The sequence below is a fragment of the Gorilla gorilla genome, chromosome 8 (genome assembly GCF_029281585.2).
Source record: "Gorilla gorilla gorilla isolate KB3781 chromosome 8, NHGRI_mGorGor1-v2.1_pri, whole genome shotgun sequence".
NCBI lineage: Eukaryota > Metazoa > Chordata > Mammalia > Primates > Hominidae > Gorilla > Gorilla gorilla.
The window spans coordinates 86,288,554-86,306,294 of NC_073232.2; the positions used below are offsets into that span (position 1 = coordinate 86,288,554).

Below are 17,741 nucleotides of genomic sequence, written 5' to 3' on the forward strand. Positions count from 1 at the left end.
CAATCGCAGGCACCCCTCCACCAGCCTCGCTGCCACCTTGCAGTTTGATCTCAGACTGCTGTGTTAGCAATGAGTGAGGCTCCATGGGTGTAGGATCCTCTGAGCCATGCGTGGGATATAATCTCCTGGTGTGCCATTTGCTAAGACAATTGGAAAAGTGCAGTATTAGGGTGGGAGTGACCTGGTTTTCCAGGTGCCATGTGTCACCCCTTTCTTTGACTAGGAAAGGGAATTCCCTGATCCCTTGTGCTTCCCGGGTGAGGTGATGCCTCACCCTGCTTCAGCTCACACTTGGTGCACTGCACCCACTGTCCTGCACCCACTTTCCGACACTCCCCAGTGAGATGAACCCGGTACCTCAGTTGGAAATGCAGAAATCACCCATCTTCTGCATTGCTCACACGGGGAGCTGTAGACTGGAGCTGTTCCTATTCGGCCATCTTGGCTCCACCGCTCTTTCAGCACTTTTAATATACAACACCACGGCCTTCTGGACTTCATAAGTTTCTAATGCTGAGTCAGATGTTAATCTCACTGGGGTTCTCTTCTACTGGATGAATTGTTTTCCTCTTGATGCATTGTACATTTTCTCTTTCTCTTTCAACATTTTTACAGTGATTAGTCTGGTCATGGATTGATTTGTATTTATTCTACTTAGATTTAATAGAACTCGGATGTATAGATTAATATTACCCAGTAAATATTTTTCAAAGCATTCAGCCAATTTTCTTCAAATATTTTTTCTTATTCTCTCTCTACTTGGAAGACTCTCCTTCTGGTATTCCCATTATATTAAGTTTGCTTACTCCTTCTTCTGACATTTCAAATCTTTCCTTGACCCTGTAATGAATTTTCCCTTGCAGTTATTTTACCTTTCAATTCCAAATATTAATTTGGTTCTTTAAAAAGTTTAATTTACATCACAATGTTGACATCTATTTGATAAAAGATTGTTATCGTACCTTCTTTTTCTTCTTTGAGAAATGTTTTAATTATTTGATGATATTATTATTATTATTTGACTACTTTGTAATCATTGTCTGCTAAATCTAACATGTAGGACTCTCACAAGCAGTTTTCCTCGCCTTTTTCCTTGTGTTTGGGTTACAGAGTACTGTTTCTGTGCATGTCCTAAATTTTTTTGCTAAAATCTGGACAATTTAGATAACGTATTATAGCAAATCTGTATGTTGATTGACTCTTCCTTTTTGTGGGGCTTGTTGTTTTTGTTTGTTTGTTGCTTGTTGTTGTTGGTGGTGGTGGGGTGTTTGTGTATGTTTGTGATTTGATAGAAGTATTTTCCTAAAGTCTCTTTCCTCTACAGTGTAAAGTCTCTTATGTTGCTCTTTGAGGGCATCTCCTTGGGCATGCAAACAGTCTCCCTCGGATGACAGTGGTTTTAGCAGGGCACTCTTTGAATGTCTCTTTCCATTATTTATTTGTTAAAATGTCTTCTTTTGGAATCACACCAACGGTCATAGAGAAGTGTGTCTAACACTGTAACCCCAGGACTAAATTCAGTTGTGTAATCTCTGAAAAATGTAACTAAATAACTTTATTGCAGCTGAGATGTTACAAACTTGACTGATATTTTTACCATATAGAGTCAACTGGTAACCAATAAAGTTACTATCTGTTATATTCATCTTCTTATCACATCCATCATCTAGCCCTTCTGCTTTTGAAAAGCTAATTTTACATTGCTAGTTGAAACTAGAGTTGAAATATTATAGAGGGGAATTCATAAAGACTTTTGCCTATGTAATAATTTATAGGCACTGTTCTCCTTAAAGATGCACACTTAGTTACACTCCAGAGAATATAAACTAACCAGAAATACTAAATGTGTAAAGTTTTTGTTCTTACCAGGGAGACTCTTTGATCGCGTCTTGAATTCATCCTTTAATATATCTCTTCCAAATGCATCTGTCAATTGTTCTATATCAGGCCCTATAGAAATAAACAGGTATCAAAACACTGTAAGGTAATCATTTATACACAAATGTGACAGTGTGAGTGCATGTACATATATGTGTGTGTGTTACTAACTTAAAATATTTGTGGCTGGGCACGGTGGCTCACGCCTGTAATCCCAGCACTTTGGGAGGCCAAAGTGCAGGTGGATCATGAGGTCAAGAGATCGAGACCATCCTGGCCGACATGATGAAACCCCGTCTCTACTAAAAATACAAAAATTAGCTGGGTGTGGTGGCTCATGCCTGTAGTCCCAGCTACTCGGGAGGCTGAGGCAGAAGAATCACTCAAACCCAGGAGTCGGAGGTTGCAGTGAGCTGAGATCATGCCACTGCACTCCAGCCGGGTGACACAGCGAGACTCTGTCACAAAAAAGAAAAAAACAAATGAAAATAAAAATTGTATTTATAGAAGAATTAAAATGAAATGTCTGGATTGGAAAATAACAAAAACCTTAAAAAGGAAAGGATGTTAACAATTATATAAGCCACACTATATTCAGGCTTAGATATGTTTAATGAATTGAAATATCATATAGCCAGGGAAAGGTAAAACTGATGCACAACCTGATGCTTCATAATTTCTTAACCAGTAATTGTTCTATACAATGCTATTTCTTTTTTTTTTTTTTTTTTTTTTAAGACGGAGTCTCGCACTGTAGCCCAAGCTGGAGTGCAGTGGCGCGATCTCGGCTCACTGCAAGCTCCGCCTCCCGGGTTCACGCCATTCTCCTGCCTCAGCCTCCCGAGTAGCTGGGACTACAGGCGCCCGCCACTACGCCCGGCTAACTTTTTGTATTTTTAGTAGAGACGGGGTTTCACCTTGGTCTCGATCTCCTGACCTCGTGATCCGCCCGCCTCGGCCTCCCAAAGTGCTGGGATTACAGGCGTGAGCCACCGCGCCCGGCCTACAATGCTATTTCTTATGCAAACTGAAATCATCCTAGGGACATTATGATGACAATGTATCTTTCAAGTTTACACTAAAAATATACTCAACCTGTAGGTATGTACTATGTGAGGTGGAACATTTTTTTCCATAGGTCAAGCTGCAAACCATGGCCTCATTAGTCACAGAAACTTATCATGAGGCAGAAATTATTTGATTCATTGAGGAATATTTCTTTCCCCTTTTACGTTATGTAATTGTAAATTCTTTAGATATTGGTTATGAAAAACATTACAAGATATTTGTCAAACTGAGAAAAACTGCCCTCTGAGGTCCCTTGAACATGAATCAAGGAGGTAATGGTCAGATTTGCAGCACTATCAGAATTGTTATTGGATCCGTTTCCATTTAAGTTTTTATGTGGTTTGATATTTTCCTGGAATTAGAAACTACTAAGTTCAATGAGATAAAAACGTATAAAAATTATTAAAAAGAAATTCATATTGAAAAGGGGATAATGAGGATTGGTGACATAAGGTCAACGTTGGGCTTAAGATTCTGTGGGTAGAATTGGCTCTAGCAGAGTACATAACTATGGTTGGACACTTGTCATAATCCTTCCATTGTATTGTAGAGTGGTTTGTTGTTGTTGTTGTTGTTGTTGTTGTTGTTTTGGGAAAATTGGTGAATACATGAATAATGTAAATGGTTGCATTATGACACCAGCTGCTCAAATATGCCACAACTGCATTCTATACTGAGCACTGCCTCACTATCAAAGTAAAAAGTGATCCATAAGATTGAGCAGAACAAGTTTTCAGTAATCAAGTAACAATATAAGAGATATAGCGACTCAAAACTGGAAACATCAGCAGATGTATTTTAGCTTCCTTTGTTCTTTCTTCAACTGATATATCAAAGAAGGACAGGTTCATTTGAAATGAGCAAGCAAATGATCCTTACACAATCAGGGAAAAAATGAGACCATCTGAGGAAATATTGGGTTAAATACTAGAAATTAAAAGGTATGTGCTGGAGACACTTATAATTTAGTAAGAGTTACAATCTTTCTCCTTCACAATATCCTCCCTTTGCTTTAAATCTTTTAAAAATGTTTTTCTGCTTGAAGTTCACTGAGTATTTTAAATAAGCTATCTAAAATCTTAAATTCTATGGATTTTCATACATTCAGTAATGTCTGTCACCATCATCACAGTCAAGTTTAAAAAGTACTTTAAATTTATACTAAATTCCAGTGAAATATAGAAAAGTTACTCCCATATAGCTGTATTCCGTTCCCCATTTTTGTGCTATTGTTATACATAGCACATTTGTAAATAATAAAGACATGGTTATAGTTGTTGTTATAATTATTTCTTTATATAATTTTATACTTTTTTAAAAAGCTGAGGCAAGAAAGAAAATATATATTTCCAATTTGTATTATATTAACCTTCTTATTTATAATTTCTGGTTCTATTAATTTGTTCCTGTGGTTTCAGATTATCATATCTTGTCATTTTCTTTTTTGTTAATACATAATATTTGTGCCTATTTATGCGGTACATGTGATATTTGGTTATATGTATAGTGTGCATAAAAATCAAGTCGGATTATTTAGAATATCACCTCAGCGATTTATCATCATTCAATATGATGTTAGCTGTGGGTCTGTCATATATGGACTTTATTAGTTTGAGGTACATTCCTTTTATGCCTAAGTTTTTGAGAATTTTATCATGAAGGAATGTTGAATTTTATCAAATGTTTTTTCTGCATCTACTGAGGTGATTATATGGTTTTGTCCTTCTTTCTGTTGATCTACCTTGTTTATTGATTTGTATATGTTAAACCACCCTTACATCCGTGGGATAGATCCAACTTGATCACAGTGCATTATCTTCCTGATATGTTGTTGAATTTGGTTTGCTAGCATTTTGTTGGGGATTTTTATGTTGATGTTCATCAGAGATATTGACTTGTACTTTTATTTTTTTATGTCCTTGTCTGGTTTTGGTATCAGAGTAAATGCTGGCCTTGTAGACTGAGTTACAGAGAATTCCATCCTCTTCAATTTTTTGGAATAGTTTGAGGGGAATTGGTGTTAGTTCTTTAAAGGTTTGGAAAAAATTGGCAGTGAAGCCATCTAGTCATGTGTTGGGAACATTTCTAGACCTCTCTCTAGCTATTCTGAAATACAAAATACATTGTTATTAACTATAATCAATCTCCTCTGCTACGGAACTTTAGAACTTATTCTTTTTATCTAACAGCACGTTTGTAGTACCCATTAACCAGATTTTCTATTTCTTCTTAATTCAATCTTGGTAGGCTATATGTGTCCAGAAATCTATCAATTTCCTCTAGATTTTCCAGTTTATCAGCATATAGTTGTTCATAATATTTTCTGATGATCTTTTGTAATTCTGTGGTATCAGTTCTATCTCCTTTTTCATTTCTGATTTTGTTAATTTGTATCTTCTATCTTTTTTTAAGTTAGTCTACCTAGTGGTTTATTAATTTCATCTTTTTAAAACACCAAGTTTTGATTTGGTTGATCCTTTGCTTAAGTATCTATTTCACTTAGTTCTGCTCTGATCCTTATTGCTTTTCTTCTATTATTTTTTGTTGTGATTGGTTTGTTTTTGCTTTTCTAGTCTCTTGAGGTGCATTGTTAATTTATTTGAAATCTTTCTACTCTTTGATGGAGGTGTTTATTGCTATAAACTTCCATTTTTAGCATTGCTTTTGTTATATCCCATAGGTTTTGATATGTTGCATTTTCATTTTCATTTGTTTCAAGCATTTTTTGATTTCCTTTTTAATCTCTTCATTGATTCAGTGATCATTCATGAGCACTTTGCTTAATTTCCATGTGTTTGCACAGTTCCCAAAGTTCCTCTAGTTTTTGATTTCTAGTTTTAATCTGTCATGGTCTGAAAAGATACTTGATATGATTTTGATTTTTAAAAATTTGTTAAGACATCTATTGTGGCCTAACATATGGTCTAACCTGGAGAATGTTCCATGTGCTGACGAGAAGAATGTGTGTTCTGCAGTTACTGAAGAAAATACTTTGTAATTATCTGTTAGGGCCATTTGGTTTAAACTGATGTTTAAACTCAATGTTTCTTCGTTGATTTTCTGTCTAGACAATCTGTCTAATGCTGAGAATGAGGTGTTGAAGTTTCTAGCTATTATTTTATTGGACTGTCTCTGTCCCTTTAGATTTAATATTTGCTTTATATATCTGGATGCTTCAATGTTGGGTGAATATAAGTTTAAAATTGGTATATCCTCTTTCTGAATTGATCCTTTTATCATTATATAATAATTATCCTTGTCTCTTTTTATTGTTTTTTGACTTAAAGTCTGTTTTATCTGAAATAAGTACAGCTACTCCTGCTCACTTTTGGTTTCTGTTTGCATGGAATATTTTTTCTATTCCTTCACTACCAGTCTATATGTTTCTTTACAGGTGAAGTGAGTTTCTTACAGGCAGTATATAGTTTGGTCATGTTTTTAAAATCCATTCAGCCATTTTCTGTTTACATTCAAGAATAATATTGATATGTGAGAACTTATTCCTATTGTTTTCTTATTTTCTGGTTGTTTTCTTTATCCTTTGTTCCTTTCTTTCTCTTGTGTTGTTTATCATTGTGGTTTGGTGATTCTCTGCCATAGTAACATTTGAGTTCTTTTTCTTCCTCATTTGTGTGTTTCCACATCCATGGTGTATATGTGCCACATTTTCTTAATCCAGTCTATCACTGATAGACATTTGAGTTCGTTCCCAGTTTTTGCTATTGTGAATAGTGCGCAATAAACATACGCGTGCATGTGTCTTTATAGTAGCATGATTTATAATCCTTTGGGTATATACCAAGTAATGGGATGGCTGGGTCAAATGGTATTTCTAGTTCTAGATCCCTGAGGAATCTCCACACTGACTTCCACAATGGTTGAACTAGTTTACAGTCCCACTAACAGTGTAAAAGTGTTCCTATTTCTCCACATCCTCTCCAGCATCTGTTGTTTTCTGACTTTTTAATGATTGCCATTCTAACTGGTGTGAGATGGTATCTCATTGTGGTTTTGATTTGCATTTCTCTGATGACCAGTGATGATGAGCATTTTTTCTTGTGTCTGTTGGCTGCATAAATGTCTTCTTTTAAAAAGTGTCTGTTCATATCCTTTGCCCACTTTTTGATGGGGTTGTTTTATTTTGTTCTTGTAAATTTGTTTGAGTTCTTTGTAGATTCTGGATATTAGCCCTTTGTCAGATGGGTAGATTGCAAAAATTTTCTCCCATTGAATGTATTTTTTGTTTTATTAATTGAATTGAATTATGGGATTTCTGTCTGGTTCTTTTCTTAATGATATCTACCTCTTTAATAAATTTTTCATTCCTCTCAAAATTATTTTTCTGATTTCTTTGTATTGTTTATCTGTGTTCTCTTCTACCTCATTGAGCTTCTTTAATATTATTATTTTCAATTCTGTTTCAGGCGTTTCATTAATTTCTTTTTCACTGAAATCTGTTGCTGAAGAATTATTGTGTTCTTTTTGCGGTGTCACATTTCCTCGCTTTTTCATGTTTCTTGTGTACTTATGTGTCTGTCATCTCATGTAACAGTCACTTCTCTCAATTTGTGGATTGGCTTTCACAGAGCAAAACTTTTTCCTGAAGATGCTATCTATGATGTTGGTTGGATAGGGCACTTTTCAAATTAAAAAAAGTTTTTTGGTAGAGACAGTGTCTCACTGGTCTTGAACCAAGGCTGGCCTCAAATGTCTGATCTCAAGTGATCCTGCCACCTTCACCTCCCAAAGTGCTGGGGTATAGGCATGAGTCACCACGCCTACCCTGGGTTGGGCATTTTAGCTTTGATTCTGGGTGTATGCAGTGGTATACAGCCTCTGTATAATTTTTTTTTCAGCTATAAACAGTGTCAGTGATGTCTGTCATTTCCTCAATGACAGGCTGTAGTTGCTAGTGGATGCTGCCATGAGGCTTTGCTGGGGACAGGGACCCCAGGTGAATCAGTCCTTGGCCTCATTAGTGATAGCAATGGCTGAGCATGCCTATCCTTGGGCCCCCAGGTGATATATGTGAGCATCAGGATTAGTGAGTCCAGGCAGGCTAATCCTTGGGCCTCTAGGTGGCTTGCTTGAGTGCTGGCCATGGTGCCAGCAGGTAGGTGGGTCCTTGAGCCTCCAGACAGTGTACATGATGTGGGCAATAAAAGTCACAGTGGTGAAACAACCCACAGGCTCCCAAGTAGCATGCACTGGTGTTAGTAGTGGCTACAACTGGCTAGCTGAGTTCATCCTCCAGGACCCAGGAAGAGTGCACAGATGCTTGTGGTGGTAAATGGGGCAGGATGAGCCCCCGGCCTTTGGGTGTCATGCTTTGGTGCTGCTGGCAGGTTTCTGGGCCTATTGTGAGGTCCCCTGGTAATCAGGGCAACTGATGGGGCAAGGTAATCCCCTGGCCCCTAGGAGGCATTTTTGGGCACTGAAACACGGCTCTAGGCTGAGAGGGCTGGTTCTCAGATCCCCCAATGGTATGCATGGGCACATGCTTTGGCAGGCAGGGTGGGGAAATCCCCAGGACCCCAGGTGGTGTGCCTGGGTGGCATTAACAGCAATGGCAGTTGTCAGGGAGAGCCTGTTCTCAGGGTGCATCCAACTGTGTGGTGGTCCTGCCACTGGGTAGGATTGAGTTGCTCTCAGTGGCAGTGTCTGCAGCTCACTGCATAGATGCAGGGGGATGTCAGTGGGGCTCTACGATGTAGGGATGTTGGGCCACACCAGCCTGGCCAACATGGAAAAACCCCATCACTACTGAAAATACAAAAATTAGCTGGGCGTGGTGGTGCATGCCTGTAGTCCCAGCTACTTGGGAGGCTAAGACAGAATAATCACTTGAACCCAGGAGGCAGAGGAAAAAAGGCACTATGCTGCATCTGCTTGGTTCTCACGGTGTGTGTGTGTGACTCACATGAGCTCCCTCTCTAGAGCAATGCCACTGGTCAGGGCCTGTAAGGGTGGCTCTCCCATGGCTAGGATTGCAGGAATCTATGGTGGGAATGTTGACTTCTAGGGACCTCTCACCCTTTTTCCACACTGGGGAGCCTCTCTGGACTTTATCGATCCTAGTTAGGTCAGCTGCCTCCTTTCCCTTTCCTTCTACGCCTCAGGTGTTTCCTGTTAATTCTCTGCTGAATTCTAGTGTTCCTGATTAGACGATCTATTTGAAATACGATTATCAATTCCCAAATTTGTTTTTTTGTATGTGTTGAGAAGAGTGCCAGATATCTTTAAGACAGTCATCTTGGAGCCCCCTCTCTTGTCATTTTTTTTTAACTTCAATACATCATTTCTCTCAACCATCGCCTGTGTGCTAACATTCTGGAATATACTACATGTCTATATTTTAAAGTCCCAGCAAGAAAATTCTGTATTTTTTATACAATTGCATTTTATATCAATTAAGAGTTAAAACTAAGAGTAGAAAGAAGTGAAGTATATTTATATGGTCTTTCAGAGTTACAGAATTCCTTTAACCTATGTTCGTTTTATGGGTTCAAGTTAGTGTAAGAGGTCAGTGGTTTTCAACCTGAAGAACTCTATATTTCTTGGAAAGCAGTTCTGATAGGAATAAATTTTCTAATTAAAAAAAGTCTATTTAGAAATATCTTCATTTCACCTTCATGTTCAATAAATAGTTTTGCTGGATATAAGATTTTTGGTTAACAGTCCTTCATTTAGCTTTTTGAATGTGCTGTCCCAATGCCTTCTGGCCCTAATAGTTCCTAATGATAAGTAGTCAGCTTTTAATCTTAGTGGGGTTCTCTTTTACATCATGCATTGTTTTTCTCTTGCTGCTTTTAAGCTTTTCTCTTTATCTTTCAACATTGTTACTATGAGTGTGATTATAGATTCGCTTGTGTTTATTCTACTTAGAATTAATTGAGCTTGGATGTGTAGACTCATTTATCATTAAATATTCTTCAAAAAGTTTTCATCCATATTTTTTCTGCTCCTTTCTCTCTCTGTTTTCTTTTTAGTGTTCCTAATACTTTAAGTTTTTTAATTCTTTCTTTGGACAGTTCAAATGTACTTGAACCCCTCCAGTAAATTTTTACTTCCAATTTTTGTACTTTTTAACACTGTAATTTCCATGTGGCCCTTTGCAAAATATTTTTTATCTCTTTGTAGATATCTTCTATTTGATGAAACATTGTCATAATACCTTCCTTTTCTTGTTAAAGAATGGTTTCCTTCAGTTCTTTCAATATATTTATACTAACTGCTTTGTAGTCATTGTCTGCTTAGTCTAACAGCTAGGATTCTCATAAGCTGTTTTTTTGCCTGCTTTTCTTCTGTGTACGGGTCATACTTTCTTCCTTATTAGAATAACTCATACTTTTATGCTGAAAACTGGACATTTTAGACATATAATGTAGCAATCTTAATTTTGATTCTTCTCCTCTTCTTTCTGGGTATGTTATTATTGTTTGCTTATTTATTTCTTCAGTGATTTGGCTTGATTATTTTACCGAAGCCTCTTTCCCCTGTGATATGGTTTGTATGTTTTTCCTGTCCAAATCTCATGTTGAAATGTAATCCCCATTGTTGGAGGTGGGACGTGTTTGTGTCACAAGGGCAGATCCTTCTCCATGGAATGGTGCTGTTCTCACAATAGTATATGAGTTCTTGTGAGATCCAGTTGTTCAAAAGTATGTAGCACCTTCCCCCTTCTTTCTCTTGCTCCTGCTCTTGTCATGTAATGTGCCTGTTCTGCTTTACTTTCTGCCGTGAGTAAAAGCGCCCTGAGGCCTCCCCAGAAGCCAAGTAGATGCTGGCACTATGCTTGTACAGCCTCTTTTCTTTATAAATTACCCAGTCTCAGGTATTCCTTTATAGCAATGCAAGAATGGCTCAATACATCCTGCAATGTGAAGCCTCTAATGCCGTTCCTACAATAAAACAGCTTTGGGCATGTAACAACCACCTCTGGATGACAGTGGTTTTAGAGGGTCCCTCTTTGAGTATGTCTTTTATTTAATTCTCTATTAACCTGTCTGCCTTCCTTTGTATCACACCAGAGATCAAAGGGTGTTTTGCCTAACACTGCTACTCTTGTACCAAAGGCAGTAGTATAATATCTGAACTATTTTACACAACTGAAGGATTCTGCCATAGTTGAGAGATTATTACTATGCCTGACATTTTAAAGTATAGAGGGAATTTGTAAGAATAAAACAACTGTCTTTTTCCTTTACTTATTGCACTCATCAGATAGCCTTTCTGCTTTTGCAAATTTAAAGTAACTTTCTATCTAAACTGTAAATAGAAAGGGACTAAAATAATTTTGAACATACTTGTCCCAAGTATATTCTAAGCTCACTATACTATATTATTTTATGGATTACTTTCTAAATGGATGAGTCCTAAAAGTAATAATATCTAGCTAGCTTTACATTTCTAGTAAATATGTTCTAGAGTAAAACCAAATATGGGAGGGTATTCATGAGAACCTGTGCCCATGTCATAATAACAAATGGGCACTATTGCTATTAAGGATACACACTTAAACTTTGAAGGAGAAAAATAAATGAGAAATATTAGACTTAAAAATATTTTCTTACCAGGGAAACTCTTTGACTGTGTCTTGAACTCATCATTTAATAAGCATCTTCCCAAAGCACCTCTCAAGCTTTCTATATCAGTCTCTATAGAAATAGATAGATTTAAAAATACTTTGCAAGGTAATCCTTACATAGGAATGTGAGGGGTGTGTGTGTGTGTGTGTTAAATTAATCAGCCTTTGTTATTAATGAATAAAAGTTATAGCAAAATGTCTGAATTGCCAAATCACTAAACATTAGGAGTGGAAGGTCTGTTAGCAATCATATAAGCCTTAGCGTATTGAGGCATAGAAATGTTTAGTGATTCAACCAAGACCACATATCGAGGTGAAAACAAAGTTGTTGCACAACCTGATGCCCCACAATACTTTGAACAGTGCTTATCCGTAACGCAAAATTAAAATATCCTACAGAATTTATGATAATAACATGACTTTAAAGTTTATATTGAATCACATTCATACCACATGGATATACCTGGTAAGATGAAACATAACTTTTTTTTCACCTAGCAACTTGAAAACAATGATCTTCATAATCACAGGAAATTATTATAGTGCAGAAATACTTTGACTCATCCAGAAATATTTTAATGTGATTTTTAGGTTAACTTTAAACCAAGTAAGCACCAGTGATGGAAACTAATAAGATATCTTGTAGATTGAGGAAAACATGCCTTCTTAGGTCCCTTTACCATGTGGACCTCGTAGCTTAGGATATGATTAAATTTGCAGAAATACAAGGAGTAAAATTGGGTACTTTTCCATTGGAGTTTTTACACAATTTGACTTTTTTGTTGGATTTAGTAGTCTAACCATGTTTAATAACAGGAAAAATACCTGAAATTTATTAAGGAGGAATTTATGTTAGAAAGGGGTGATTAGGATTGATGAACTAAAGTCAACTACTGGGACTAAAGTTTTGTCAGTGAAATCTAGTTCCAGCAGCACATGTGCCTACTAGAAACCTGTAAACACTGGAAACTAAAACCAGTTGTTACCTAGACATAATAGATGGATGTCTTTTTCTTTTTTGAGAAATAGTTAAATTCATGAACAAATGTTAAAATATCTGAAAGTTATTAGTGGGAAATTTATATTAGAAAGTAGTGATTAGGAGTGTATATCATACTATATAATTTACCCATTTAAAGTGTTCAATTAAATGGTAGTTTCAATGGTGGAGGCGACAAACATCCAAACCATATCAGAAACATACTGGAAGAGGGACACACAAATGAAAAGATGAATATAAAAAGCCACCAATTACAAAGCTAAGAAATAACATAAAAAATATACAAAACAATTAGAAGACAACAAAATGACAAGAACAAGTTCTTATCTATCAATAACAATCTTGAATGTAAGTGGTTTAAATTCCTCAATTAAAAGATATAGACAGACAGAATTGATAACAAAAAACCAAAAGCAACTATATGATGCCTACAAGAAATTCATTTTACCTGTAAAGACACACATAGACTGACAGTGAATGAATCGAAAAAGATTATGCACACAAATGGAAACTAAGAGTTAAGAAATAGCTATACTTACAATAGACAAATAGACTTTAAATTTTAAAAAAGAGACAAAAAGATTAGTATATAATGATATAGAAATCAATCCAGAGAGAGGATATAACAATTATAAATATATAAAAAGCTAAGCCTAGAGAACCCAGTTCTAAACAGGAATTATTATTAGAGCTAAGGAGAGAAAGAGTCCCCAAGACAATAATAGTTGGAAACTTCAGCATCCCACTATCAGCACTGGATATCATCTAGACAGAAAATCAACAAAGAAACATTAAACTTAAACTGCGCTATATATCAAATGGACCTAACAGACATTTACAGAACATTTCCTCCAACAACTACTGAATACACATTCTCATCACTTCGCCTTTTGGCTAAGATCAAGTGCAGAATACACATGCTTCTCATTGGCACATGGAAGATCACATATCAGGCCACAAACAAGTCTAAACAAATATTAAAAAGTGAAAATCATATCAGTTATCTTCTCAAATTATGATGAAATAAAACAAGGTATCAATGTGATTAGATTGAAGGATGCAAAGTATTGTTCCTGGGTGTGTCTGTGAGGGTGTTGCCAAAGGAAATTAACATTTGAGTCAGTGGACTAGGAGAGGCAGATCCACTCTCAATCTGGGTGGGCACCACCTAATCAGCTGCCAGTATGGCCAGAATAAAAGCAGGCAGAAGAATGTGAAAGACTAAACTGGCTTAGTCTCCTAGCCTACATCTTTCACGTGTGCTGGATGCTTCCTGCCCTTGAACACCAGACTCAAAGTTCTTCAGCTTTTGGACTCTTGGACCTACACCAGTAGTTTTCCAGGGGCTCTCAGGCCTTCTGCTGCACTGTCAGCTTCCCTACTTTTGAGGTTTTGGAAATAGGACTGGCTTCCTTGCTCCTCAGCTTGCAGATGGCCTACTGAAGAACCTCACCTTTTGATTGTATGAGTCAATACTCCTCAATAAACTCCCTTTTGTCTATACATCTATCCTCTTAGTCCAGCCCTCAAGAGAATCCTAATACAGATTTTGGTACTGGGAGTGGTTCTAGAGGAACAGAATTTTAAGGATGGAGTATTTAGTTGCCTTTGGGGTTTCTGGAGTTGCCTGCTTAATATGATTAGACCCAAAAATGCTAAGGATTCTACTTCTAATAGTATGGAGAACACTGATAGTTCTTGGTGTGAACTGTTTAGAGAGTTATGCAAAATAAATGCATTTGATACTCCTGATTCACTGCTCAGGAGATGCAAGGAGTTTAGTAACTCTATACATAATACCTTTGACCATATGTGAAGAACTACGGAATGTAAAGAAGTTGGTTGGTTGCTCCTAAGTTCACTAGACAATGTGATAAAAGAAAATGAAGTCAGGGATTCTATCTCCTGGCTCTAGAAGCACATACTAAGCCTCAAATCTTCTAAGATTGCCCTAAGTGAGAGTCTTATCTCCTGTAGAATAAAAGCTGAAATTGTGGAAAATCAGACACAAGCTCTTATCCTGTGAGTGGCTGACCTGCAACAAAAGATGTATGCACAACCTCACCAGGTATCTACTATTAAAGTGAGGACATTGATTGGAAAAGAATGGGACCATGCAACTTAAAATGGGGACATGTGGGAGGACCCTGATGAGGCTGGAGACACTGAGCTCCTAAATTCTGATGAGACTTTTTGGGCGGAGGAAACAGCCTCCCCACTCCAAGTGGTGGCAACATCCCCTCCCCAATCTATGACCCACGCTGCCATCAGCCCTTCCACATTTGCTGAGGAAATTAACCCTGCACTGCCTGAGGTAACAGTGATGGCCTCCCTTGGGGCAGGTGCCAGGCAAGACAATGCTGATTTTCCTCAGGACCCACTCCCAACACCCCTGTTTGCTTCTAGACCTATAATTAGGCTGAAGTCCTGGCAGACCCCTGGAGTTGAGGTTCAAAGTGTAACCCACATGGAGGTGCACTACACTCCAAAAGAACTGCTTGAGTTTTCTAATTTATTTAAGCAGAAATCTGGAGCACATGCATGAGAATGAATATTAAGGGTGTAGGATAATGGTGGAAGGAACATAAAGTTGGAACAGGCTTAATTTATTGATTTAGGCCCACTAAGCAGGGATTCTGCATTTAATGTTGCAGCCTGGGGAGTTAAAAAAGATTCTAATAGTTTATTGGTTTTGTTAGCTGAAATATGGATTAAAAGATGGCCCACTGTGAGCGAGCTGGAAATGCCTGATCTCTCTTGGTTTAATGTAGAGAAAAAGATCCAAAGGCTTAGGAGATCAGGATGCCAGAGTGGATTAGTCACTTTAGACCTACTCGTCCCAGCTGGGAGGGTCCAGAAGACATAATCTTGACCAATACTTCATGAAATAGATTTGTGTGGGCAGCACCTGCATCCTTGAAGAGCTCTGTGATTGCTCTTCTCTGTATGCCAGATCTTACAGTGGGAACCACAGTCACTTCAGCTATAAAATTTAAATGCAGTGGGAATAATTGGATCCCAAGATGGCAGAGGCCAAGCGGTGGCACTCAACCATCAAAGGCAAGGTGGGCATAGTTACTGCAATGGACAGCAGAGGCAAAGTAGCAATCAGAATAGTCTGACTCATGTAGAGCTCTGGCATTGGCTAATTAATCACGGTGTTTCTAGAAGTGAAATTGCTAGGAAGCCCACTGCATTTTTACTCAATTTATATAAGCAGAAAAATTCCATGTCAAGTGGACAAAAGACTGATTTGAATTATAAAGACAGAATCATGGACCCTCAACCAATTTCCAGACTTGAACCAGTTTACAGTCTATAAACTTGAACCAGTTTACAGTTTGTAAACTTGAACCAGTTTACTTGAAGGAAAGGCTGGATCCCCTTGAGGAAGGATCCCACTACACTACCAACAGTTTATGCTGTTAATCTTTCTTCCATCTTTCCCCAAAGAGACCTCCAGCCTTTTACTAGGGTAACTGTGCATAGAGGAAAGGGAAATAATCAGACCTTTCAGGGACTACTGGTCACTGGCTCTGAGCTGACATTGATTCCGGGGGACTCAAAAATGTTATTGTGATCCTCCAGTTAAGGTAGGGGCTTATGGAGGTCAGGTAATTAATGGAGTTTTAGCTCAGATCCAACATAGAGTGGCTCCAGTGGGTCCTTGGACTCACCCTGTGGTCATTTCCCCAGTGCCAGAATGCATAATTGGGACAGACATACTTAGTAGCTGGCAGAACCTCCACATTGGCTCCCTGACTGGTAAAGTGAGGGCTGTTATGGTGGGAAAGGCCAAATGGAAGCCATTAGAACCGCCTCTACCTAGAAAAATCATACATCAAAATAATATCGCATCCTTACAAAAATTGCAGAGATTACTGCCACCATCAAGGTCTTGAAAGATGCAGGGGTGGTGATTCCCACCACATCCCCGTTCAACTCTCCCATTTGGCCTGTGTAGAAGACAGGTGGATCTTGGAGAATGATAGTGGATTATCGTAAGCTTAACAAAGTGTTTACTCCAACTGCAGCTGCTGTATCAGATCTAGTTTCATTGCTTGAGCAAATTAACACATCTCCTGATACCTGGTATGTGGCCACTGACTTGGCAAATGCCTTTTGCTCCATTCCTGTCCATAAGGCCCACCAGAAGCAATTTGCCTTCAGTGGGCAAGGCCAGCAACATACCTTTACTGTACTACCTCAGGGATATATCAAGTCTCCAGCTTTGTGTCATAATCTTGTTTGGAGAGATCTTGTTTGCTTTTCCCTTCCACAAGATATCACACTGGTCCATTATATTGATGACATTATGCTGATTGGATCCAGTGAGTGAGAAGTAGCAAACACACTGGACTTATTGGTGAGACATTTGCATGCCAGAGGATGGGAAATAAATCCAACTAAAATTCAGGGACCTTTTACCTCAGTAAAATTTCTAGGGATCCAGTGGTGTGGGGCCTGTCAAGATATTCCTTCTAAGGTGAAGGATAAGTTGCTGCATTTGGCCCCTCCTACAACCAAGAAGGAGTCACAACACCTAGTGGGCCTATTTGGATTTTGGAGGCAACACATTCCTCATTTTGGTGGGTTATTTTGGCCCATTTATCCAGGGATCCAAAAGGCTGCCAATTTTTAGTGGGGTCCAGAACAGGAGAAGGCTCTGCAATAAGTCCAGGGTGCTATGCAAGCTGCTCTGCCATTTGGGTCATATGACCCAGCATACCCAATGGTGCGTGAAGTGTCAGTGGCAGATAGAGATGCTGTTTGGAGACATTGGCAGGCCCCCATAGGTGAATCACAGTGGAGCCCTCTAGGATTTTGGAGCAAGGCTCTGCCATCTTCTGCAGATAATCATTCTCCTTTTGAGAGTCAGCTCTTGGCCTGTTACTGGGCTTTGGTAGAAACTAAACATTTGACTATGGGTCATCAAGTCACAATGCAACCTGAACTGCTTATCATGAACTGGGTGCTTTCTGACCCATCTAGCCATAAAGTAGGTGATACGCAGCAGCATTCCATCATCAAATGGAAGTGGTATATACATGATCGGGCTCGAACAGCTCCTAAAGGCACAAGTAAGTTACATGAGGAAGTGGCTCAAATGCCCATGGTCCCCACTCCTGCCACCCTGCCTTCTCTCCCCTAGCCTGCACCAATGGCCTCACGGGGAGTTCCCTATGATCAGTGGACAGAGGAAGAGAA

General features: G+C 38.3%; 1 protein-coding gene across 28 annotated transcripts in view; it reads right to left on the minus strand.

Moving 5' to 3' along the window:
• CCDC7 (coiled-coil domain containing 7) overlaps positions 1-17,741 on the minus strand; it is a 459,676-nt gene that overhangs the window by 66,891 nt on the left and 375,044 nt on the right. For 27 of the 28 annotated variants that reach the window (XM_063710186.1, XM_063710188.1, XM_063710189.1 and 24 more), the window contains 2 exons: positions 11,520-11,603; positions 1,867-1,950 (listed from right to left, as the gene is read on the minus strand). In XM_063710186.1, the coding sequence (XP_063566256.1) occupies positions 1,867-1,950; positions 11,520-11,603 (168 nt within the window). The remainder of the gene's footprint in view (positions 1-1,866; positions 1,951-11,519; positions 11,604-17,741) is intronic. The other variant, XM_063710191.1, reaches the window with a different exon arrangement.